Here is a 27,197-nt window from a genome sequence, read left to right as displayed (position 1 = left end):
TGTCCGTGCCGTACGTGCTACGCGCTTCCTCCGGTTTCACAGTAGGGGAGCTGCATTAAGCACAGGATTTATAACTACACCAAGACCTACATAGAACGACATGAGCGCAGTATTTCTAACTACACCAGGGCAGGGCCTACACAAGAACCACATTTGTGTGTCTGCGCGCAAGATTAAAAAAAAAAAAAATGGTCGCACCCTCTTGAGCGTGCTTTTGTCATGCAACATTAATCGTGATCTACCTTGTTTGCGCGTTGAGTCCTTCCTATCAAAGATGGTATGCCACGCTGATAGCCCGCACGCCGTCCGTACGTGCCCTGAAAGTTCCGTGCTCCCGGCGTTACAAGGAAATGCGCGCTAGATGAATAACAATTATTCTTGCGTGACAGAAAGTTACCTCCATTTTAAGTGTGTCTTCAGCATCTGACAACGACACAAAGTGTAATTGAGCAAACGACCTCGTAGAAGCGCACTGTTATCTTTCAAATTTCGCGCCGCCTGGCAGCGCTTCTAGCGATCACCATCTCCACCGCGAGCGTTCCAATCCAGTCCAAGCCGACCGGTGAATCCAGCCGTAGCCGTCCCGTCCGCACGCATCGCAAACGCCAGCGCGGTTCTTGCCTGTCAGCCTCCATTGCTTTTTGTTCCCGCGCCCGGGAACTCGTATCTTTCGTGACTCCAAACCCCCGCACGGCCTAAAACTGTACGCCAACATGATGGCCCAGTCGTACCAGGTTACGCCTGGTGTCCTCAAAACAGTAATACAGCCGGGCATAGGACCTCGACCAAACGTCGGCGACAGCATCACCGTCCACTGCACCGGCCTGCTCACAAATCCGCCCAGGAAATTCTGGAGGTATGTAACCGCTTCGCCTGCGGCCTCGTTTTTCCACTCGAGGCCTAGCGTTTTCGGTATGCGCCAATGTATCTGCGAACGAGGAAACGTCGCAGCCCTGACGGCCTTTTGGGTTACGTGGGGCTCGTTAAGAAAAGTAAAAACGGGAATGGGAGGTAGTGGGGGAATGGTTGGCGGGGGGGAGTGAACTCTCGCGAGGCGTCAAACGAGGCTTGGCATAGCGGCGGCGGTATTTGCCGAGCTCGTTTTCTGAACCGTAGGGCGTTCTTCAGCCATTTAGCTTCGGTAATACGACGGTAATCGCTGCTAATCCCCTCAACCGTCAGTATGTGTTGCCGCAGGAAGTGGCCGCGTGAGCAGGGTGCAATCTTTGGGATCTGGTGCGCGCGAATTGCATTGTCATTCGAAGTGCGCTCGCAGGAAATGACCTTGTTTTCCTGCTTTTTCCTCGAAACCCGCTGTTATCGCCGGCGTTCGTGTTTGCGATAAGTTCTTGTTCTTCGATATAAGTTATCTAAACTGATTTTACGCCGCGTTTATTTTGGCAAACGGTATGCCGGTGTTAATTTGTCTTTAGATAAGGAGGCTTAGGCTGTCAAAAACGCCGAGGCATGTTGTGTAATAAGAACTAAAGACTTCATGGCGAAGAGATTAAGTTCAACAACCTGCGGTCTGTGTAGATTGCGCCTTTGGTGCGCGTTATAATCGATTGGTTTTCTATTTTTAAGCGTAATGCCTATAAGAGTTGACAACACGAGGTCGCTTGCTCGTGGTTACCGGCCACATTCCGAAGTCGCGAGGTTGCGAAAACACCGGCACACTTTAAGGATAAATGCTTGCGTGGCCAATATTTACGCGAACGTAGCCATTGGCATTAGGCGCCGCCGACGAATGTCGTTTTTGTTAACGTATTTAACTAGCCGTGCTTCTTTGCCAAATGGTACTGCCGTAATTTTGCTTGCGTGACTTTGAATCTAATAGGTTATGCTTGGAAATTTTTGACGTTTCAGAAAACTGCACTGAGGTTTAAACAGTGAGATGTAGTTGACGTTGCACCCCGTGCTAGCCTGTTTCATTTTTAAAATTTTTAGTGCCGTGACGTGTGCACCATAACAGGCCGAAGACAGCCCTGCAGATGTGAAAAAGAAAATTTTGTAGCTAAGAAAGCAAACCACCCGTAAATGCAATGCAATTCAGCCATGCAAGTACACAAAGGTGCTTGTAACAGTGTACGTAACTTAATTTGCAAGCACTAATGTCAGTCCTAGATTAGCCTGTTAAATGCAGATACGTACAAAAAAATTGAATCACCTTTTCACACTTCTACGTGAATATCGCAGTGCAAAAGACGGAAAATTAATGCGGTAAATTGCAGCAAAGAAGCGGTGGGTTATTAAGTTGTATTAGTTGTTTTTCTGCATGCAAAAGACAGGTGCAAGACCACTTTTTGTGTATCATTGCATTGTGCAGAGTAATGGTTAACCATTGATTGATCCCGATCTCATTTTGATTGGGGCAAAATGTACAAAACCCCCATGTATGCGTAATGGTGTGCTGTAGAACCATATATGGTCAAAATAAATTAGGCCCCAGCCACCACATGCCCAGTAATCGCATTGTCATGCTTTAAAACATATAAATCCAGAATTTTTTTTTTTGTTGTTTCCTGCTCAGCTTTGAAAAGCTACTGAATACAAGGTGGCTGGAACTTAAGGAAGTACTTAAAGATAACACTGCGCTAAATTCGATGCCATTTTCGCTAATGAAGTCTTACTTTTTTCTCCCACCAAATGAGATGAGTGTTCACTTGCGTTGCAAAGTATACTCTGTTCCAGAAGTTCCGTGCAGCACTGTGGAAGCTACAGGCCTTCTCAACCAATCAGGAGGGCGAGCACATCTAAGTGTATCCTTCCGCGCCCTGTCGTCTGCTAGCGGCGAGCGCTGCAGCGAAAGCGGCAAGAGCGTCTCGGGACACTGTGCAACTGCGCAGTGAGATGAGCTGTAATTGTGAAAGTGGTTAAATATTCTCCTCGGCACCGTAAAAGCACGCGTCTTCGAGATACTTGCACGTAGACATTCGAGGGATAGGGTTCGGTGGCTCATGTTTCGGTGGAAAGCGCCGCACTAGCCAAATTGAATATGAAAGCACCACGCTTCATCAGATTTTGTATACGCATGCCTACGGGCATGCGAAGTGCCGCTCGCGTTCAACACGAAATGATGGCTCTATTCCCGGTGCTTTACTTGTCTCTCTCTGCGCGGTGTAACAGTATGCAAGCCGTACTTGTGCACACATCGCGTCCTAATACGCTGCGGAGTTCTCGCTAGGCGTGCAGGATTCGCTCCGAGGAACTCAAGCTGAACGGTTACGCATTGTCCCGAACACATTTAGAGCCAACTGCTTCGCTCCCTTGTCGTAAAAGCTGATCCGGGAACGTTATCGCACAGGTGAACCAGGCGCCACCATTTTGACTAAGGAGTGATCAAATCTGCCACCGCGGACTAATCACAACCCAAGACAGGGTCCTCCGCGGCGCTGTGGACGCTCGGGCTGTGCGGACTACTCATAAAAGTTTAGACAGTGTCGTACCATTCCTTCGTACTTTATAAGTAAAAACATAACACATACGAGCCACAACAGTGTTATTTCTTTCGTCATTTGCATGTTATAACACGTACAAGCAAGAACTCTTTCTTCAGTATCATGGACCCACAAAAATTGTTTTATACAGAAAATGCGACAAAATCGTCATACAAATCACAGCTACAACACGCAGAGAAGCCTTCAAGTAAAAATCCTCCGACGAGATCGCTTGCAAAAGTCATGAGGACAAACAACGGGCTACGTATATGGGGCACTACATCTCGCTTCGCAACAACCTGCGCTCGAGGGTCGTGTAGCCTTGGCTCTGCTGCACGGAACTTCTGGAACAGAGTATAGTATGGTATAGCTCTGAACAGGTTTACTGCCAAATTGTGGAGTTGCATGTTTTTGTGCACGGCCTTCACTCATAACCAAAACAACTGGATGCCTCTGTAGGATATAAGTTGTAGCCTTATGTCCATTAATTGTAGTTGTTATAATTGAGTAGTTATTCTGCACCGTAGTGGAAAAAATTGCACCATAACATGCAATAGAGTTCAGTAGTTTCGTGAAGTGCTAGATAGCCTGAAATGCGTGCAATTTGCTGTTATGAATACATTTTGTACGTATACAGTTAAACTAACAAATTCTTAGTTTTTCATCATGTCAATCTGTTGCAGCCCTTTCAGGCACTATGAAGAACTGTCTGTAGATATCCGAAACTTGCACATTATTTCAAGGCACTAGATACTCTGTTAAATAAAGTTTTTTCAACCAACCAAATAAAGTTTTTTCAACCAACCAACTAGATACTCTGTTGCAACAAACATGTCATAATACATTGATTTCTGCTTTATAGTAATTGATTTTATCTTGTAATTATCTACCGTGAAGTCACTTGTGTTCTATTTTTACATGAGTGAATCAAATCTCAGGCTAGAAATGTAGTGCAGTTTCGTTTTGAATATGTTAATTTCGAGCAAAGAAAAATAGTACTTTTGACACGGCTTGCGGAAAAGTGGCTTGTTGAATGACTCGTTCGAGTGGTACTGCCTTCAGCAAAGTGATCATATGCAGGAGGTTCAACTTACACAAAGCTAATGTATCTTGCTTAGCCACTGGTCGACACAACTAGCAAAAACAAGTTGTGTACACAAATGTGTACAAAGCATAGTTCACTGAATGAATATATACCAACTAGCCCACCTGTTGATCCTTTTGCAAAGCATCTATCTCAAAGGGTGCCAATTTGCACAAGTGCTTTAGCACACTACATCATGCCTTCATAAACAAAATCCTGTAGGCATTCATTTGTGAATCGCAAGGTATGTGAAGGGTTGCGGTTTCAATGTAATGAAATTTAAACTTGGAACACGGAGCACAGCTTCTGTGCGCGTCTATGAGACCTGTGCAAATTTAATATTGTTGGGCTGGTACAATGCTATTTCTGCATAATCAGATGATTGTAGTGTACTCGAAGCTCTGTTGTAATTGGAGTTACAGTCGAACCCACTTATAACGATCCCAGATATAACGATCTATCGGTTATTTCGGTGCATTTACGATTTTCCTATGCTGCCCACTGAAATTGTGTCTACATATAGCGAACATTTTTCAAAGCCTCCTACTTTTACAACTAACACTTTAGACACGGTTGCAGTAAAAATATGGCATATACGAAGCGAGAAAAAAAGTTAAAGCAGGTCTTCTAAAACATAAGAGGCACGCGCTGCACGCAACTATCCCGAAATGATCGGCTCCACGTCGCGGTACCGCGATTCAGTGAAACGGTGTCGGTTGACTACAAAGGCGGTTTAATTCACTCGTGCACGCAGCGGGAGTCGCTTCACAGCGCGAAAAGGCCTAACTTCTCACCAGAGTGGTTGTTAGCATTTTTCAATAAAAATGCGCAGAAAAAAAAGCGACTTGGTCGCCAAGTGCATGTTTTTGAGGGCGAATCCATTTACAACGAACTACTGATATAACGACCAGTTTTCGTGGCACTTTCGAGTTCGATGAGTTCGTCTGTAGTACCGTCGCTGTTCACTCTTCAGCTCCCAGTTGTTTAGTTAGGCAAAAAAAATAGGGGTGTGCGAATATTCGAGTTTCGAATTCGAATCGAATAGTTCCTAATCGAATAATTCGACAGGACGAATATCTAAAATGCCACAAAGGCCAGCGGTGCAACTTGGTTAGGGTAGGGTGGCTAAAACTAACGCTAACGTCACCGTTCGTTAAACTTTCACTGACATCCTGGTTCACGAGCGAGCGCATGTTGATCTTACAGGAGATTATGTCATTTCCACACGTAGAAAAGCACATGAGAAAACTGTCCAGTCCTTCACAACTTCGCTCCCGAAACGAAGGCACGGACTTCTTGCGTAGTTCAGTCGTATATGCCGCAAGCGCTGTAAAAGGACCTGACTTTGGTCTGCGAAACCCTCGCTGATTGGCTTTGCATGTAAAAATTTTTTCACGCTGGGCAGTCGCCACTGCCGCACCGCACCTCTAGTTCAGAAACTTTCATCGTTCCGGTGCGCAGTTAAAACGCTGCTGTGAACGGGCGCCCGAAGACTTGGGCCCGGAGCACACATGGCGATGAAGCACAACACTACGTTACTGTTGTCAGATGAGCCATGTTACGCGACCTAGGGGAAAAGAAAGACTAGCTACCGTACACCCCTCTGTTAGGAGGTTAGGAGTGGCGCTACGGACTGGAATGGCGGCTTTTCTATCAACATGCCTGCACACCCAGAAAAGCTGAAACAAATACCACTCCCGGACAATTGTGTAATGAAGCTGTCAGCATGCCGTAGCGTCCTTGATTTTTCCTTTGTCTTGCCGTAACTGGCGGTACACATTTCGTGTAAATATACTATTCAATATTTCTGGCCACTATTCGGCACTATTTGATTCGATTCGAGATTAAATTTCACTATTCACACACCCCTACAAAAAAACACATCCATGCAGCTTTGACGTCTTTTACAGATCTAAGGTCTTTCAGGTCTCTGTAGATTTTGGTGTTGCCTCACACCAGAGGACCAAAATGTGATGTGTAGCTTGTGCAATTTTGTCACTCCCACTGATTGATGAGGGCCATAAATTCACTCTTGGTAAACCGCTGAGCAGTTTTTGTTTAACAATGCTTCCAGTGGGACATTCTCATTGGCTGTAGTGTTAAGCTTCAGTCAGAAGAGGCAGAGACAGCGGACTACAGAATGTTGCATTATACTGAGCATACATTAAGCGAATGAAGCACAGATACAAAAATTACGTCAGACCCAAGAACTTTTACTAGCAAGCCATCTTGTGATTTTTTTGGTGTGACCAAGTGGTCAGTAATTTTCTTAGTGACATGGTGCATGCAGTTTGTTCAATGAGTCAGAATTAATCTGTTCTCTTCTGCTTCCCAGTTGATCACTGGTGTGTAGACACGTCCAGTGCCAAAACTCATGTCGAACTCAGTTTTGTCAAGTGCTAGCACTGCCCATACCGGAGTGTCTGCTTGCATGACGTGTGTAGTTGCCTGTGAGCTGCCCGTCAATTGCCTTCCCTTTTTTTTCCTTTTCCTTTCTTTTCCCCCTTTTTTCCTTTCTTCAAAGGGTTTTGTGAAGGTTAAAGGGCCCGTTCCCAGTGACGGATGTGATGAAATGTTGCTAATGGTCGGTGTTGTGGGAGCGGGTAAGTATCGTTGCCTTGCATGGCGTTGGACTGCTCGTTTAGCTCCGGCCCCCCATAGAACTTTTTCAGTTTTCAATACACCGGTGCCACCATCCTGGGCTGTTGTATGTACGTGTAATGCTGTACGATGTGAGGTGCAGTTAATGTTTGTGCATGCTTACGTTTGGAATGGTGTTGATTCACCACTAAGAGGAAATGCCCTAGTTAAAGGTACATTAAAGCAAATGACAATAGATTAATGCTTTACATCATTACAGAACATTGAGGGCTGGAAGCAAATGCTGCTTGTATGTCTATTTGATACACTGAGAAGAACTTGCTTTTGGGTAGTCGGAAGTAAATTATTTCCTTTGCCTGAAGCTGCTGAAAGGTTCCTAGGATATTGTTCTAACAGGATGTTCTCACATCAACTTAATGTCTTCAGTTTCTTTTTAAGCTGCCTGTAACGACTCTACTAGCTCTGTGGCTAGTCGCACCTGCAATTCTGGGCTAGATCAGCCAGCAAGATCTCGCTTACTATCACAGGTGACTTGCATAGGTGTAACCAAGTTATTCCATAGACCTTAACAGCTTTACCTTTGGGTCTTTGGTTGACACCAAACTGCCCGCGATGATGGCACTTTGAAATTGCCTATAGGGGGTCGGGAGCACTAAACAGATGGCTTCGACTTGCTCGCTGCTAATGACATTAGGCGTGATGAGTTAGTCTTGCTGCTGTGCTTGTACCATCACATTGTTTCTGCAGAAATGTATACATACAGCTTAATGGAAAACTACTCTGTTAGGCTAGAAAGCTGAAAGGGATCGGGGTACCACCAGTCATATTGAACTGTACTCCATACCATTAAATCTGTGCAGTTAATTGTCAACCACCTAGTTGTGTCAGTTGCATTTTCCTGAAACGGGCAGGGGGTCACCCATTAGATGCTGCTGATCCTACTGTTCATTCAGTCTGATTCAGCCCATTCAAGTCTGATGTCTCACAGGTTGCAATCCGAGACCCACAACCCGAATGGGCTTTTGTGATCTCTGCTGGACAATGGATGACCCCTTCTGGCTCCTACTGGTTGGCTGGGCCAAGACAGCAACATTTGCTTTGCCACATTGAGTTTGCGAAATGTGTAGACGCAATAAATGCCGACACGTGCTTTTACCGAAATTTGGAAGGTTGGCAGGAAAAAAGGCGCATGGTTTATATGTGAAACTAAATTCTTCACTTAGATCAGAAGACTCGATGCAATTTTTCCTGCGTTTGACAAAAAAGGCATCCAAATTGGTACATGAAGTGTCAGACTGCAAGAGCAGCAGGGCTTAATATAAGCAATTATTTTAACACTATAGCGCTAAAGAGCTCGTTTCACAGAAATTTCGGTGTCTGGGTCGGCAGTGGTGTCTGGTTCTGAGTGAAAAATCAGCATTGTCCGTGAGCGAAAATTCGAGGTAGATTCAAATAAAGAAATAATAAAAAAATCTTCGGTTCGAGTGCAACCGGGGATCAAACCTGCGGCCCCTCGCTCCATGGCGTGATGCGTTTAGCCGCTTGGCCACCACACATACATCATCTAGCATACTAACGGTGATCTATTTATTGCGCCATTCAGCGTTGGTGGTACGCACATCTGAGGTTCTTCAGTGGCTTCACCATCGCCTGAAAGATGTTGCAAAGGGCCCACGGGCGCGCTTTTAAACGGCATCGCCCAGCCGTTTACCCGTGTTTCGTCGCGCCGCATGCATGGATACAGGAGCCAGAGGGCGGGGCTTGCTATTGGGAAGGCGATACGAACACTGTCTGATTGCGCTGTCTGGTTCTACTCTTGAAAGCGAAGCTCAAGCATCCTCCAAGTTTTTGTCAGGTTTGCACCAGATAGTTTGTCCTTTAATAATTAAGAGACAGGGCAACAGTACTTTACTGTTTCACTAAAACCTGAGGCCATGTTTATATGCTTTAGACTGTTCACAAATAGGGTAGGCAGAGCTGCAGTTGCACATATACTGTAAAAGCTGGAATACAGTTTTTTTTTTTTTTAGGACTACAGATCTTTTGTAAAAACAATGTGACAGTCCGGGCATCTGTAGTCTTCACACACAACCCTTCGTCGAGGCGGAAATACTTTGCTGCACCTGAAGTTGCATTAAAATGAGCAATTAACAAAAACTCTAAATAACTTTTAATTTATGAATTTGAAGGCAGTTTGAATTTGAAGGCAGGAAAAGCTGTAGGACGACAATGTATGGAATACTTATCTTGTTTTTTAGAATTCACAAAAAGCACACGAAATTCGATATGTTAATCATCGAATTCAAGGCCTCGATCCATGCGATATGAAACTGAGTGCACCGGGTGCACAATAAATGATGCCACTGTGTTACGTCAGACCGGAATTTAGCATGACAAGCTTTGAAAAAGGGGTAGTTGCAGCAGAATATTGTCCGGAAAAATTTCAAGTAATTTGAAATACACAAGTGGACCACTTGTTCATTGTGTGTGATACTGGTGGTGGCGATGGCAATTGAGGTAGTTGACTTCAGTCACTCATGGTTGCCAGAATCGCCTAGTTCCTGCCAATGTCTGCTATATCAGACTGGAGTCTATTTATCATCCCAGCTTTCTGAAGAAAAAAATTTGACCTATATTTCAGTTTTTATAGTGTATGTTGTAATGGCGACGTAATAAGCTAGCATTAACTAGCTCCAGAGTGCTGTTTGTAGTCTCGTCTTGCTTGAAACAGTATTATATAAGAGATCTTATTTGCCATACCTGAGGCAGTAAATTCATTCTTTCCTCTTTGCATGATGCATGAACAGTCTAGTCTTCTATTCTTGTTTTTCCAGTTAGCATGCCTTTGCAATCAATTTCTCGGCTTGGAAACTAAATCAAAGGACTGTGTGTGTCTGACGTCCCTTCAGGCAGTCATTTGCATGATTTACTGTCTCTACACAGTTGCACTATCGATTTTGCAAAGTGCGCATGCTCATCTGATCCTTCAGCCAAGGTGTTACTGGATTCTAGGGTTGAGCACTTTACTATGCACTCCACTTGTACCTGCTGTGAGCAGGACAGCTAAGGAATGACAGTGAATCCAAAAGCTGTTGCATACTCTGAAGCCACCGCTTCTCATTCTGCCGAGCCAAACGTGGTTGGCCTTTGGAATGCTCCGTGCTGTTATGTGCATTGCGGAGTGACTGAGTATTGAAATTAATGCCAGACTCAGGACTGCTATCAAAAGCGTTATCATGACACCAGCATGCTGCAGTGTCTTCTAAATCGTGACATGCTGTTGACATTGGCTCTTGGCACAGCTGGCATTCCATGCAGCCACGCTCGCAGCACTTGCCCATTCAGGCACAGCCAACTTCAACAATGCTGGCAGCAGAAACACTACAGCCATGCTGAACTTCCAACCCTGTCCAGTTAAACTCAAAAACATTGGCTTCTTTTTCTTTTAATCAGATAGATGTCTTCTACCATAAATCAGATATCTTTAGTTCTGTAGTCATGCTATTGGCAGTCAGTACCACTAGGCTGCATGCAACCGGACATGCTATTGACCGATTCTGCTGGAATTAGCAGATTGTCGCGCCATCTGGGAGCGGCAATACAAAACATTAAGGCGCCGCGGTGCTGCCCCCTGTGAGCGTTTTTCGCAAGTTGCTAAACGGTGCACGCAGCGCTGGCGTAGATTCGAGCTGTTGTTAGTTTTTTTGGTCGACAGATGATGCGACAATAAGCGCACTCCCGCAGTTTTGCCAATGGCATGTCTGGATTTTGATACGTGGAGCCTATGGGGAGTTCCGCAACTCGTATGATTGAAGAACTCTGGTTGGCTGTTTGTAAGCCAGTGCTGCCACCTGTGCGTGCTGTGTGAATGCCCTGGCACCCCTTGTAGTATGTCTCCCTTCCCTCCCTCTTTCGGCGCACAGCACCCGTGACCCTGGGCAGCAACCGTTCTCCTTCCGCGTGGGAGTTGGCGAAGTGATCCGTGGCTGGGACGAAGGCTGCCTGTCCATGCAGAAGCACGAGCTGTCGCGCCTCACCATCTGCGGCCTCAAGGCATACGGCGCTCAGGGATTTCCAGCGTGGGGATATCCTTTTTGTTACTCTTGCATACCTCCCTCAGTTGACATGCTTGCTTAGAAAAGCTAACATTATCTACTAGGCAATGTGCTACCTTGTGGCCGCAACATTTGCAGCACATCCTCCAAGACCAGGTACTGCAGTGCTTGATCTCTGAGGCCAGCACAGCAGCTGAAGGCGACATTCTTACCATTTGTCTTTGCCGTTTTTGTTTGAACACAGTGGCTTGTTGGCAAGGGTGGTCTGTTGTCAGATAATTTGATGACAAGTTAATGAAAGGCAGTTTCACTGCAAGGGCACAGCAATTAATGCAATCCCAATAAATTGGAATGCTATATGAATTAAGGCTAGCAGCTAGCTCCTTTGTCAACCGAGCTACTGCAGCGAGAGAAGCAACATTCATACACCACAAAATTGTCATTCAACAGCGCGCACAAAGGTATGAGCTGTCTGCTAATCTGTGTCTAGATAGAGCACATACAATCTCGATCAGCCGATCAAGTTACGCAGTTCCTGCTGGAATGACGTAGCCACCCACACCTCTAAGAATTGATGTGCCTGAAAACCTCAAAATTTTAATTGTACTGCTGTGGGTTGATGAACATCATTCTTTTTCTATAATTTCCTGTGCATTAAGATTCACAGTGCATTAGGGCCAAGTGAGTGTGGTAATTTAGATAAGTGCAGTATTGCTTGCTAGTTGAAAGCATATGCCTCACAAGGTGGATGGGTAAGTGCGTGTCTGCCAGTGTGATATTGCCTTAACCAGTTTCCTCCACGATCCCTCCTAATGCGGACCTGCAGTTCGAGATCCAGATATTGGCCATCAACGGCATGTGAGGAAGCCAGCAGCGATCAAGGGACAATTGTCGTTGCCATCTCTATCTGTACGTTTCACCATGGGATTCTGTAAGCACCGGCCCCCTGTTTGTGGTATGCATTAAACTTGCTGATAAACTGTGCAAAGTGGTGCCTGTGCTTCTCTGTTTAAAGTGGATGGTGCGCGGTTGTGAAGAACCTAACCATTTGGTGCACGCATTTCGTGCACTGTCCACTGCGTTGTTACGGGTAGGAGTCTGTTCTGGCCTGCCTTGGTGGCCATTTTAATCACGTACTTGTAAACTCCCAAAATTTGTGCGTAGTTTATAAAAAAAAATGCTGTTTGCAAGAAAAAATAAAACTGTCAGCCTCTGACCATACCCTTGAAAGCAACAAACTTTGATTGTGAATAAACAATAAAATTAGGGGATGGCGGGGATACATACCTGTGATCACGCTTTTTTATACAAATTCCTGATGTTGGTAAAATCAGCAAGAACATAGTCGCTGAAATGTGCCCTACCTTTCCACGTCAGCTGCTGCTTGGGTGTTGTGTTGAACTGCATATGATGGCTGTCTGCATGATATGTATCCTGGAAAAGATGCATGCTTTGGGCGAGCTTTTTTAAAAGAACTTTTGTACAATCTGCACTCAAAGCCTAACGGGTGTCCTGAGGGAGCCTTTCTGCCACACAATCATCTGGCTTCCTTGTTTCCTTTCTCAAACTTTCCTTATCAAGAGTGCTTGCTATGTTGCACTTTCGAGATAATGCAAGGAAAGCATGCTAGATTATTGTGTGGCAGAAAGGCTCCCCAAATAAGCCTCTTGGCTTTGAGTGTATCTCAGGATAACTGTCCATGTAAATGAGACTTGCAGTAAAACTGCAGTCTCTATGCCACTACAACGAAATAAACTGTATAACCAAGGAATTCTTAAAGGCACCGACAACTGGCCTGAACATGTGATTAGATGCTGGTAGATGTGAAAAGACCGTGAAATATAGTGACAGATTCCAGCATCCTTTTCGTGTTGCGAGTAAGATTTATGCTTTCAAATCGTGTTTAAAAGTAAAGAAATCGGTATGTCACGCAGCCTAGCGGAGGAGCCTTGAAGCTGGACCATGGAGTCAATCGCTTTGCTGTACGTCATCACGTAGACTGATGCTGTCATGCACGTCATAATTAGTCCTGAAAAATTAGAGTACATATCTTATCTATCCCTGCTCTATTCTGTGTTGCTTACGAGGTAAAAGGAGTTGCATGGTGAGAAGTGGCACTGCCTTTGCAGTAGCCAGTGCAACATGTCGAGCCGTGGCACATGCACGCATGTGCAGCAAATCGTCGCGCTTGAACACGAACCGCTCACTGTTTCTAGCTTGTGCTGTTGTGCTTCATATCCGGTGCAGATAGAAATATTCTGATTACAAATGTTTTACGGCGTTTTCCACGTTACCATTCATTGATTAGACACTTCAATCGGCAAGCTTTCCGTTGTGCTAAGGAAAATGGGTACCGTAAAAATTGGTTGTCGGTCCCTTTAATGTCCCGGTTATATTTCATGTTGCAGTGAGACGCCCTTGCCATGACATGGCATGCATTATGATATATCTTCAGTCGGAAGCACTTTGAATTCTTACTTCTATTCATTTAGTTCAATGAACAAATGTTCATTTCTCCAACCTCGACTGCTTTTGGTGCAGGCTTTTTAATTTCTCTGTTGCAGATTTCACTGCCTCCAGGCATGCCAGAGAATGTTGACATATGCAGCATTCATTTACAGTTGCATGTACCTTAGACACGTTTGTATAAAAAATGTTGGCAATGGACTTTGCATTCAGGAGTAAAGTTCCGAAAGGATGCTACCACTTGTACTTTTGAAAAATTTTGTTGCCACCTGACCCTTTCAGCATTTTTTTGAGGGTATTAACACTAACATTCGTGTGTCAGCAGGTATGCATGTATCGGATGACCATGAGGTCTCCAGTTTGACTTCAGTTTGGCCTTCACATTTCAATAGAGTGGAATGCAAAAAGTTGCTATTTTGTGCAGCAAAGAAGCCTCGGTGGTTAAAACGAACCTTGGACCCACTGTGATGGTTCAGTAGTCGCCAACACTTTGCTGGCAAGCTGCACATGAAATTGGCGGGTTGTGGCCGCACCGAAAGGTGGCTAAATGAAAGAACACCTGAGCCTATATGCCAGGCTGCTTGAACAACATGACCATGTACAGGATGGCAAACACTTCCATTTTACGCCATAATATGCCATATAAATTGCAGCTGGTCAAGACTCTTCAGTACTGATGGCTGGAAGCACATGGAAGAGGTTGGAGTTCATAAGTTGTGTTGAACTGCTCGGCATAAGGCTGGGGATGCAGGAAAATGAGTAGGACAAGATGGCATAGTGCTGCAGAGTGGTTGATGCGGTGGGATTAAATGATACTGACAAGTCCGAGTGAAATGAACCTGTGCTCAAATCGTGTTTATGTTCTAGAGGTTCTGCATAGCACCAGTAGGTGCAAGAGAATTGGTTCCCCAACATCGTGGAAAGGACAGATTATAAGTGAATCAAGCACTCTTATAACGGCACCGTTATTTACACTCTAAAACGAATGGGTGTATTTAGGGGGTCTTTCTGGCCTACAATAATCTATGTTGTGTGCCTTTCCTTGCATGTCGACACGTGGTACTTCCTAGTCTCAAAAGGTTGCATTGTATTAGCGCGAGAGCATTTCTGGCAGGAAACTTGTGAGTGCAGAGTTGTCTAAAAAGGAAATGCAAGCAAGCCAGATAACTATTGTGGGGCAAATAATCCCCAAACATGCCCTTTGGTTTTAGAGTAGTTTCGCCCTTTAGTGTGTATTTTCATCAGTAATCTGGCTCAGTCATGTTTTTTGAAAACAGTTTGCTGCTATACTGAAAGGAATGCTACATCATACTGATAGCCTGCATGCTTTTCATGACCAGGAAGTACCAGGCACATGGCAATGCAAGTAAAGGCACTCGAGATAGACAATACACCCCAAAAGGTGCGACTGTGTAGAGGTATACTTTAAAGGCATCTTTGGGTGGTCGTTTCGTAGCACACCGGCTACAAGCGGTTGGTTCTTTCAGATTGCTGGAATCCGACTTGGGAGCACCAACCGACGACGTTGGGGCAATTGCGAGATCCGGCCGGTTTTCGGTCACGTGAGTGCCATGCAGCTTTCGTCAGCACGCTTTTGCCCGCGTCGGATCGGCTGTTTAGGCGGTTTTTGTCATTGTGCTGTCGTGCTTTGTGTGCGTCACATCGTTAATGACAAGATTACATCTGAATTTTTATCAGCAGTACTTTCAGTCCTAAGTTGAGCAAGCATTGACAGTGTAATTGTCGTTATGCTGAAAATTTGCTGTGCTGGCATAGGATTGTCTCACCAGCAGTGGCCATTGTAGTGGTCACTTTTGTAGCCCGCCAGTTTGTCTGGCGCACGCTATCGTTTGCAGTGGCGGTGTGACGCGGTGGCGTTCCGTTGGGCATCATAGTACCCTTTGGACCTCGTTTGCTTCCCACTCCAGGAACTACTTACCACTTTGAATGGTGTGTTCTTTTTCTTACTGACCAGGACCTTGCAGTCCGACTTGTGGACCATATTGAGCACTGAAATTAAGCACAGCAATGCCGCTGCTTGGGCAAGTGTACGATTAGTACTGTGCAGAGGTGTAATAGAAGGTGCGGCTTTTGCATGTTTTACTAACAGTCCGTGTTATATAACCCCTTCAGGCACAAATTATGATGCACTGTTTGCAAATGCGTCAAATTCGCATGGCATGATTCCAAGGCACTCGGTATTACATTCCAAGAAAGAAAATGAATGTTTTATGCGACTTTCAGTAATGAATGTTAATTAGCCTGTAATTAAATATCCAGTTGTTTGCAATCAGTCAGCTTCAATCCCTGCATAAAAAGGATCAAACATTAGGCCCAAAATGCATGCACAGTTTGTTTTTTTGGTTGTATTCGTTTCGAGCAAAGAGAAAGAAATACTCTTGACGTTGGTCCTGGAACGCGGCACGTCGAACGATCGTCGAACACTGTAGTGTCTCCAGCAAAGTGATCCTCTGCAGCAATACGCAGCACAATGAAGTTAAATGACTGCTAGTTGTCCACTGAGGAAGCCAGCACGAATGTGCACACTGCATTTCAAGCCATTTGAAGAAACATGTGGTGCGTGACGTGCCTCCGAAGTTTATGTGTACAATTGTACACACCGCCGCCGAAGGGGATAATGCAATGCCATCAAGGTATGAATTACGAACTCTCTCCAAAAAGAGCTGTTCCCCATCTTGCTTGTAACACTGCTAGATTTGCTCCAAGTGGCTTCAGGGGTAGCAAATTTTGCTACGTGCTGCTACGAAAGCCTCATTCTGGCAATAGTAAGTGCAGTGGTTTTCAGAGTGCCATCTCTGTCCCAAACACTGATGCTAACGGTGAGACTGAGATTCAGTATGTTAGTGCTCTCTCCTGCATCCATTTGATTTATAACGTGATTAGTATTGTATACACATAGACTGGAAAGAATGTCAATGGCTGTAGTGACCAGAAGCAGTGAGATCCAAGTACACACAAGTGCACAATGCAGTCTTCAGTGGAACTCTGGTCTGCGATGTTGTTCACTTCAAGTGCACACACGCCGTGCATAAGTTATTTGTGAGGTTTTGCTCAATGTGACTTGCAGCATGGGAATGTGTGGCATCATGAATTAAAAGGTTGTGTATGGCTTCAAGTTGTTCTCATTTCAACAACCAAATGATATATCCTTATTTGAGATCAACCCCAAGTGACAGCGTTTATGGAAATAAGGGCTAATGGAAGCCATGTGCAATCATTGAACTCGTGTTGCAAGTCATATTGAGTGTGACTGTACATGCTGCTTCAAGTAAAGATAAAGACTGTTAATTTCTTAATCTTAATTTGATGGCATGTGCTAAGGACGAATAATATGAAAGAAGACTGAAAATGCATGTTATTGTGAAATACGTCAATGGGGGCGAAATGCAACAACACCTCTGCACTTTGATTCAGGTGAATGTTAAAGAACCCCCGGTGGCCACAATTAATCCAGTCCCCCACTTGTTTTTAGCCCATAAAACTCCAGAAATGATCACTATTGACAAATGTCAGGCACACATTCTGCTTCACATCACTTATTTTTCTAAACTGGACTGTAGATAACCCTGGCAAGGTGTCTGTCCTGAAGTGAACAGTGTAGCAGGCAATGCTTGCACTGGAAATTGCTTCACGCACGTGCTATCGCTGATCCCACGGGGTTATGAGGCGCTTAAGTGCTGTGTGGTCAACTCTCGATAATTAAAAAACCAGAGAGGCTGCACGTTAGTCTTCCCAATTAGAAATCTCTCTTTGCATGTTCATTCATGCGAACAATGAAACAGGCTGCAATGTTCCTGGATTTGTAATTGCAGTTATTTGCCCATTACTGTTCATTGTGGTGAACATTGAACATCACCTGTGAGGAATAAAAGCAGCGACTAGAAGTGCAGGCAAGCCTATGTAGTGAGTACAAAACATAAATGAAGCTAGGTAATTGGTATTCATTCGACGTGCATCACTGCACATAACAGGGTAGATGGGGTCAGGCACGGCAATGTGTCATAAATCCACTGGGGTTCAGGAAAATCCTGCCCTTGTATTTTTCCGTGAGGTACATCACACGGTGAGCAGCAGCTGAGCATGCAAATTTTTTCCCTTTACTCCCCGGTTTGGCATGCCAACCTATCTCTGGGGGCCCCTCCTGTCGTTTCTTTGCCTTTCCCCTTTTTGCTTTTTAACAGCAAAGCTGTTGTAGCTGGCCGTAGTTTGTCTGGTGTTGCAATAAACTATAATCATCATGCTGGCGCACACTTTCTTCGTGGTCTTCATCTCCCCTAACGTGTGTGCCCGGTGTGCGCTCTCCCGCTGCGGCAATTTCTCCTGCATGCGATGCAATAACTCGGATGGCCGAGAGAACAACTACAGAGAAAGACAGAAATAAAAGGATAGAAAGAAAGAGGGCCACATAAAGGAAGAAAGGAAAGAGGAAGCGAGAAATAGAGAGGGAGAAAAAAAAGAAGAGAGGGGAACGTTACGTAAAATCAAGTAACACTAGTCACCTAGTCACGTGACATGTTCCCGCCAAAATCTCGCAACACTAGTCACGTGACGTAAAATCACATACCACTAGTCACGTGACATGTTCCCAGCAAAATCACGTACCACTAGTCACTTAATGTAAAATCTAATGATGTGACATGTGTCTACGAAACCCGTGTCATTTCAGCGAGGAAGGAACACTGGCTTGGGAGGGCAGCTTCTTCCTCGGGTGTAGTTCGAGCACTCGCTCTGCTGTTGCTTCCAGCCTTGCACCACTATTCCAAGCTGGCTTCGTTGCTGCCTCAGTCTTCGCACCACTAGTGTGGAGCTGCCCAATTTTTTTCCCTCCTCTACTTGTGTCGTTGGGGGAGCCCACGCAAACACTTGAGAACGAATAAGTCCACATGTTGAAATGTTGGCCCCAGCAGTATTCCCCATTCAAGGATTTTCTCGTCTCTTCAAGCCTGTTCCTTCACCCGAATTTTTGTCTTGCTTTGATTTATTGTCCTTAGTTTCAGGATAATAGGTTCATTATTAGAAAAGACAGTAGAGGCCAATGTTGTACTGTCGAACGTTCTGCTGCAACCTCAATGCCTGCACGTCACTACAACTTCATTGATAACTTGTACGTTTTGTTTGTTTGGGCTGCATTGGCTCATGAAAGGTTCATGATGTTTTCCATGTTCAATCTTAGGCTGCTTTACAACACAATGCGCAACATTTTTACCAATAAAGGACCAACTAGCGCCTAGTTGACGGCATCAACACCACTGACGTCGTGAGCTGGCACACCTCGAAAAAAAAAATTCGAGGTGCTGTCGTCACTTGTCTTTCCTTGTTTCACTTTTACTGGATCACCAAGTGACTTCTTGCAGCACTGTTGGTCGTGTTGGTATCGCAGGAGCATAATTTACTAATGCATTTGATGCAAGACAAATCAAGCTTGGATTTATTGAATTATTGGCATTTCAAACTGTTGAAAAATTCCTTCGGAAATCCTATGCCAAAGTATAGGAGTGTCATACACTTATACGCTCGTACACCGATGCATCGAATATATATCCCCTTCAGGTGCAAATTATAATAGACTGTCTGCAAATTTGTCGAATTTACACACCATTATTCCAAGGCACACTATATTATATTTCTAGGAACTAAACAAGGTAATGATGCTGTTTTGTGCAAGCTTCAGTAATTGTAATTATCATGTAATTAATTATCTTTTTATTCTGCAGTCAGTAATGTTCCATTTTCACATAAAAAGAATGAAATCGTAAGCTCAAAATGCACACACAGTTTTTTGGTTGCATCTTTTTCAAGCAAACAAAAATTATCATTTTGGCATGCCTCCCAAAATGCGGCACATCAAATAGCTCGTAGAACATGGTAGTGTCTTCAGCAGAGTGATCCTCTGCAGCAGTACGTAGCACAGTTAAGTTGAATGACCGTTATTTATCCACTCGGGAAGTGTGTACAAGCCAGTTGAAGTGACACATTTGATGTGTACAGTTGTACACACCACCACCACCGAAGGGGATATAAAACGCTGCAGTGTGCCAGAGCAATGCAGGTGGAATTTTTCTGAACAAATATTGATCACCCCGGATCAATAATTGTGAGATGAAAACATTCATTTGACAATTACGACATCGACAAATTCTCAATGAAAAAATTGACCAGGAAATGCAAGTGCATGCGTGAAATGGAGCAGACAACACAATTTTGTTGTCACCACTTTGGTGGTCCATGTTATGTTGGCGCACGACACTCCTTAGTCATGTCACTCATAGGTTTCCCACCCCCCTTTATGTGGAATTTTTAAAATCTTCAGCTGAGAGATATGTGTACTATCGGATTAAAGGGCATAAACTTTGCATATGCTGGTCGCCAATGTACCCCCGTCTATACACATTAACAAAATCATTTTAGAAGATATTGGGTGTCTGCACTGCTTTAAAGGGGCTCTGCAACACACTTTTACAAGTAATCATCTGATGGCTTCATTGAAAAAGCTTATTGCCTCACGAATCGACTGCCGAAAAAATGTTAAGAATCCATCGAGTACGAGTGGAGTTACAGGGATTTGCTTTCTCTCCTCTCATACCAGCAAGCACGCAGAAAGCTACGCAGGGGTACGACAAGGGGGCAAGAAGATGCGTCCCTTTGTCAGCGCACGCCATGACCTTGAACACATTCTTTTCACGTTTTGTTCAAACACGCGGCTTACTTTCAGTGTTATTGCGAGCGCAGGCGCAGGCATCTGGCGGCATGCCACAACGGTCACGGTAACTATGCAGTTCACGATGCTGAAATCAGCCAATAGCCGTGGACTTGAGTATCTGGCACAGCAATTTGGGTATATGGCATTAATTGTAAAGAGAAGCAGCCATTTCTAGCTGACTTTGAGAAATAATTGTAAATTCCATGCCGTGTGCTCACAATGTTTGGCTCGTGTGTTCACAGGAGCCTTGACTACCGATCAGCAGCATTATCTGACCATGCCGAAAAAGTGTTGCAGGGTCCCTTTAAGAAAGCTTATCCGTACAGCCTTGTGCCACCTGTTAGAAAACTTGTATAGATGATGGTGCCACATATCTTCTCTATGTAATGCTGCAAGAAACTCTGTGCTATTCAAATCTGCACAAGACAGGGCGTGCTGGATTTTTTCCACACCTGCCATAGCAGCTTAGTGGCTGCAGCATTCTGCTAAGCATGAGGACCCAGGACTGATACCTGGCCATGGCAGCCACATTTCAGGGAAGGTAAAATGCAAAAAACTTCCGTGTGCTGAGACATAGGTTCACCTTAAGAACCCTAGATGGTCAAAATTAATCTAGAGTACTTCATTGTGGTGCCCTCATAATGTTTTTTGGCACTTAAAGCCCCAGAATTTAGTCAATTCTTGAACGTTTTCAACGGTGACATGATGTGTGGGAGAAAAACAATGTTATTGGCATGTGACTAGGCAGAACACCTAAACACCTTGTGGGCTTCGCGTCAGTGAAGCTTGGCATGTTTCAGTCACATACCTAATTCAACACTTCCAACAACTTGCAAAGCACACAGTGGGGGTAGTGTCACATACAGAGTTGTATTGAAATGGATATTCATTTGTAAGGGCTTTATTAAAACGAAGAGGGTTAGTGTCTCAACAGGGCCATTGACGCTTTTCTAGCACCTTCCGGCAAGTAGATGATCTGACATTTTGTAAACGGGTGCTAAAGGCATCACTTTGGCATTCAAAGCCTGTGACTTTGCGTGCTTGATCAGTTTGGTTGTGGAAGTGTGTTAGCTCGACATGTGAGCTCAACTCGTGCGGTACACGTCAGTACAGGGATTGTGAAGTTGCGATTCTAATTCCCCTGTCACACGGCTCATGTAATGACCTTCAAAGCAAATGACGTTCACACTGAATGTCATTGTGGTCTTGTGTTCCTGGTCTGCACAGGTATATAGGGTGGCATTCACATTTGGTGTCAATATGAAACCGTTAAGCGCACAAAGACGGGAATAAGAAGACGACACACAGAGCGCTACAGCATAGACCGCTTATAACGTAAGTCGCCGGAGTCGCGAATATCCGCACTATAAGCGGTACCGCGCTATAACCAAAACAACATTTTTGAAAGGTTATTTGCACGTGTGCAAAACATGACCAACGGGTAGGCGCGCGATTCCGACTATCGAAACATGCGACTGGGACATAAGTTTGCATCTGCTTACATTTGAAAATGTTGAACGGTTAGCGTCCGCGAACCTGCGGTGCCGACATAACGAACGCGGAAAAAATGCGCCGTCACGGGAAGTCGCCGCTGTATCGCACTGCGCATGCGCGATGTCGAGAACGGTGGCGACCACAAACCACCACTCGAGTATTTCACACGCTCGCCCGCCCGCGTTTTCGTTAGAGATGTAAGTCACCCCTTCTAAATCCAACAACTACAAAATGTTTCATTGACTCGGCAGCAAACCGCAACTTCTGTAGTCCGCGGCCGCCGACATGGCAGCTAGCGCTTGTTAGGCCTAGCGTGCGCGTTGCAACTTGGCATGCCGTCGCGAGAAGCTTGCCCTAGACAACACGGAGATCGGGCGTAGAATAGATCGCACTCGCGAGCTAAACCGAGGGCATCACGCGTGAAACAAAGTTTCGGTTCGGGAGAACAGCCGCGGCAACTATCCTGAAAAAGTATTTCAAGCTTGTAAGTCCGCCTGTTGGTGGCAAAGGCGAAAGCGCAATCGCGTCTCAAAGCATTGTTACTTGCGGGGGAATCGAGGTTGCACGCGCGATATCTGCGCTCTACGACGAAGCAATTATTTTCCCGACGGAGACAAACAGCGGTAACGCGCTCTTGATGCGGACGCGGGCGCCCGTACGTAGCGGAGCAGCCGAAGTAAAGGTGTGGGTAGTGGTTTGAAGAGGAAAAGGCGCCTAATTTCTGCAGCCCGGTCGGGAGCACGGCGCAGCGCCGAAGTAAAGGGAGCAAAGGCTTCTCCGTCGGCCACGCAACCGCTCCCCCTCCTCAAACCACGCACCCGCGCCGGGCTGCTGCCCCCACCGCCGTCCCCCCCCCCCCCCACCCTTTTTTTTTCTCCTTCCGCTCCTTGTTCGTCCGTTCCGCGTCCTCTCCTCCTTTGTAACGCCGTCGGCGCTCTCTGCCCCGCCGGCGCATCTCCGCTGAGAAGCACGCTCGCTCCCTCGCATCTCTTGAGAACGTTCCGGCAGCCGCATTATAACCGGTCTTTCATCTCGGGGGACTGCACAATAAGCGGTATGCGTATACATGGAGTTCTATGGGAGGGTAAACGGGAGTCAGAAAAAACCGCATTATAGCTGGTACTGCACTGTAAGCGGTTACGTTATAAGTGGTCTGAGCTGTACTTCCAACTGATGTTTATTGCAACACAAAAACGCCATATATGTAGTCTCTTCACTCAGAATTGGCTACTGCGCATGTTTGAGAGCTGAGCATGCAAACATGCGCAGTAGCCAATTCTGAGTGAAGAGACTACATATATGGCGTTTTTGTGTTGCAATAAACATCAGTTGGAAGTAGCGCTCTGTGTGTCGTCTTCTTGTTCCCGTCTTTGTGCGCTTAACGGTTTCATAATGTCAGTGTACCAACTAGCTCGGACCCAGCCTCTTATTCAGTATATTTGGTGTCAATGTTTGTCGCCAGTGCAGTGCACTTTGTGCTTCTTGTTATTCTCCGCTTACAAAACTGCAGAATTTGCTTTCATGGATGGCAGGCAGATATTGTGTGCAAATTTCCAACTTTGCTACTGCGGCACTTCACCAAAACATGGAGGAATTGAAAAAAATCACAGCATATCCCCGGAGTGAATGATGATGAGTGGGCGAAGCTGTGGAGGTTCATCGGTAAACCGTGACTCTTCCGTGAATTCTGCCCAGTACATCATCACCGACGTGAGATCGGGCGCGTTTATACTAAAGGTTCGATGAGTTATGACGACTTGCAGCTCACTTTAATTTTACATGTACGCTGTGAATTTTCATTGTTTAATCACGCACAGGAGAAATCGCACACACGCACTACCTTGGAGGTCAAAATCCAGTGCCTATATGTACGGGGTGGTCAGTGAACGGTTGTGCAGCGCGAGCGGTCGGTTTTTTCAATCGAGACGCTGCCTGCGTCGGCGCCGCGAGGCAAGATGGGGGGGGGGGGAACCGTAGGAGAGGAGAAACATCTGGCGTCTTTCGTTAAGCAGCTGGCGTCTTTTCGTTTTGCTTTAGAAACATCTGGCGTCTTTTCGTTTTGCTTTTAGAAAACAGGCGTCTTTTGTTGGTTTATTTCATCAATCAACGGCGTTTTGAACAAAATTTTTGTTGTTTAATCACGCACAGGAGAAATCTCACCAGGCACTACCTTGGAGGTAAACAATGGCTGCTAATGGGAATGAGAGACAGAAGAATTCGGCTTTTAGTTAACGCGCACGCTGCGAATTTTTTATTGTTCAACAACGCACAGGAGAAATCTCCCACCGGCACCACCTTGGAGGTCAAGATCTGGTACTAGCGTTACGACTGGTTACGCACTACGACGGGGACGAATGGGTGCTGCTTTAAGGAGCTTCGCCCCGAAAAGAAGAAATAACAGAGGAGCGTTTGTAAACGCAGACAAGAGGAGGCGTTGGCGTCAAGTCGGAGTCTCGGAATAAGAATCTAGTCGTGCAAATTGCTTCAACTATCATTCTGTATGTCAAAAAGCCATGAAAAAGTTAACAGCAATTAATAGGAACCTTAACGCTAATTATATTTTGCTTTTATCACTTCTGCAATTTTTTGCCAAGCCCTCGTCATCGAGATTACACGTCATGTGTACATGAGTTAGGAAAACGCATTCAGTTGGCGAATGGCAATAGCTGTGAATGTCATTCACTATGCCCGTGTAGCAGCAACAAAAATGGCATTAACACCTATAATCACATTCACTGGAAATGACATATGTGCTATGTGATAGGGTATGATGTCACCTTCACATGGGTGCTGTGATACTCTAATCGGAGTGTATCAACTCTGGAGCCACCCTGGATCCGAGTTGGAAATGTCTTGCATCATACCAACAGCGGATGACCTTTGGGAGCATTGAGAGTGAAGAAAGCGACAACTACGGTGAATTTCCACCGCCAGTACTGCTGCTGATGATAATCGTAGCCGCGAACAGAGTGTCCTCCTTCAGCAGTGCACTCAGGTGAATGGGTGGAGTCACATGACCACAAACTGACCGAATTTCTGGGATGTTCCGACTGTCCTGGGCACCTCTGCATTGAGCATCTGAACAGTAGCATTGGTTTGAGAACACTTCAGAAAGTAGCCACCAGAATGTGCCATAGTGTTTCAGGCATACGCATCATTATGCAAGTGTTATGAGAATTCGAATCCTTGCTTGCCTTCATAGCCACAAGATAGCAAGATTGTAGAGCTGTCTCACGCAATCAAACCCAATTCGAATAAATCGGCATCAGAGATGAAAATGGATTTTTATAGTGCTTTAGAATCTCTATTAACTTCTTTATATTCGCGTTTGACTAAGTATTACATCTAAGCATGGGAGTACATCAAAGCTTAAGCCAGAGCAGGTTTGTTCTAATTCTTATCACTGCAAAGCAGCACTGAGGACAATGCGCGTCCACATAAAAGAACAGCACGAACACTGTTATCACTTGTTTACTCTTGGCAGACTGGTGCCCTCATTTTTTCAAACTTTCTTTCTGTGTGTTCTATACACTCAAACCTCATTATAACAAAGTTGCATCTGCCACGAAAATAACTTCGTTATATCCGAAAATTCGTTATAAACGTTTATTTATAACACTGTAGCTATGACAAGACTATTCTTCATTTACTTCGTTATAACCGATAATTCGTTATATCCGTGTTCGTTATAACGAGGTTTGAGTGTACATGAATTCCTGCTTTGACTTGTCTCTGCACTACAAGTCATTTATAAAGCTAGTGCACATATGATATACCTGACAATTGACAAACATGTTAGTTACTAAGCAGTGTTGCTTTCACAAAGCAAGCATTCTTACGATGTCTTAGAGGCATGTGCCAGCTCAAGCTAAAAAGTGCTCCAAGAATTAGTGCTCCTAGGGACTGGAAGTGTCAATTTTATAAACAGTTTTTACAAGCGAGAAAAACTGCCATTCCTTCCGCAGAAATTCAGCGCCAGTTCCCAGTTTGTAACCTGTGCCACTTACGTCAATTTGCAAACTGCACTGCTTGTTAATTGTATTGTGTTTCAACATGGAAGACATTCAAGATCAGCCAATATTACTGGTGTTTTTCCAACAGAACTCACTAGAGCTGCCTTCTTGGACCACCCTGTTGAAACTTGCACGAGGTGTGGTGCCTCCCTCTGTGCAGACCTGTCACTCAAACTTCAAGAAACAGCACTGCATGGATTACCATTATCAAGATTGATTACTAACCAACCCAGTCTCACACTTCGCTGTCACTCAAAGGCAGCAGCGGGGCCCATTAGACCATGACGCCCCAGTTCGTCGGCTACGTCGTAGACCACATTTATCGTTCGTTATCAGGATAGCTGAAGATTACGTGTTTTATCTTAGGTACTACACATCTTCTTGGGGACCAAGATAATGGCAGTTATGTGCACTTTAGTTCCTCAGTAGTTTGTATCACAAAACTTCTATCGCACAGTTCCCCGTTTCAACACTCTGGTCAGCAAGGGCGAATACTAGCTCCTCATGACGTAAGTCAAAGGTATCCAATGTCACGGACATCACGAGATTCGTGAAAGTGTTGGCGACAAGCTTGTCCGTCATCTGCTCAATTCCATGCATGTGCTATGCAAGTACACCCAACAGCAAAAGTTTGCCGTACGCGAAATAAACGAGAAAGCGGTGTTCTCGCTTTGTCCGGGAACCTAACCTCCAAATAAATGTTCAAGCCTGTAGTTGGCATTGCAACCTATAAAGTCACCAGATAGATCAGAAGCATTACGCACTAGTAGAGAATAAATTCACATTTGTTGTGGGGCCAACGTCCCATAAACTTTTGTCGTTGGGTGTACATTCATGCACTATGTGTGCAGTATTGCATTGGGTACCTGCTTCATGTTGCCAGCAGTGCAGAAATGACCTTGCCTACTGTCATCTATAATAAAGACACCTTTTTTTGCAAACAGTGTCACTTTATTTACTCATTCTGACATACAAACAGTTTATACAAGATGGTTGAATGTTTCAAGGGCTAAAATGTTTCAAAATGTTTCAACGGACTTTAAATAGGTACTTCTTGACACCCTGTGTACTGAAGTGCTTTAGACTAGAAGGCCCGTGAGACATGAAGGGCATATCATGCAGTTTGAAAATGAGAGACAATAGGTGCAACAGTGTAGAGATAGCAAAACTTTGGTGTGGCGGACTAGAGAGCAGGTGAACAGAAGCATAATTGAAGAAGGCATAGTGTTAGAAAGTGTGATGGAATTGGGTAAATTTGCATAGAATGGGGTGACTGGCACGAAATGGGGGTGGTGTGCAAACGCCCAAATTGAGTTTTCACAGAGT

At 45.0% G+C, this 27,197-nt stretch overlaps 1 protein-coding gene across 1 annotated transcript; it reads left to right on the top strand.

The window, feature by feature from the left end:
- The first annotated feature begins 560 nt into the window (after positions 1-560).
- Positions 561-12,165, top strand: LOC119399468 (uncharacterized). The gene is made up of 3 exons (XM_037666268.2): positions 561-856; positions 11,046-11,207; positions 11,979-12,165. The coding sequence occupies exons 1-3, from the start codon at positions 714-716 to the stop codon at positions 12,037-12,039; spliced, it is 366 nt and encodes a 121-aa protein (XP_037522196.1). The 5' UTR covers positions 561-713; the 3' UTR covers positions 12,040-12,165.
- The last annotated feature ends 15,032 nt before the right edge of the window (positions 12,166-27,197 follow it).

This window comes from Rhipicephalus sanguineus, chromosome 7 (assembly GCF_013339695.2).
Source record: "Rhipicephalus sanguineus isolate Rsan-2018 chromosome 7, BIME_Rsan_1.4, whole genome shotgun sequence".
NCBI lineage: Eukaryota > Metazoa > Arthropoda > Arachnida > Ixodida > Ixodidae > Rhipicephalus > Rhipicephalus sanguineus.
Note: the sequence above shows the minus strand (reverse complement) of the source record. Positions and strands in the feature narration are given on the sequence as shown.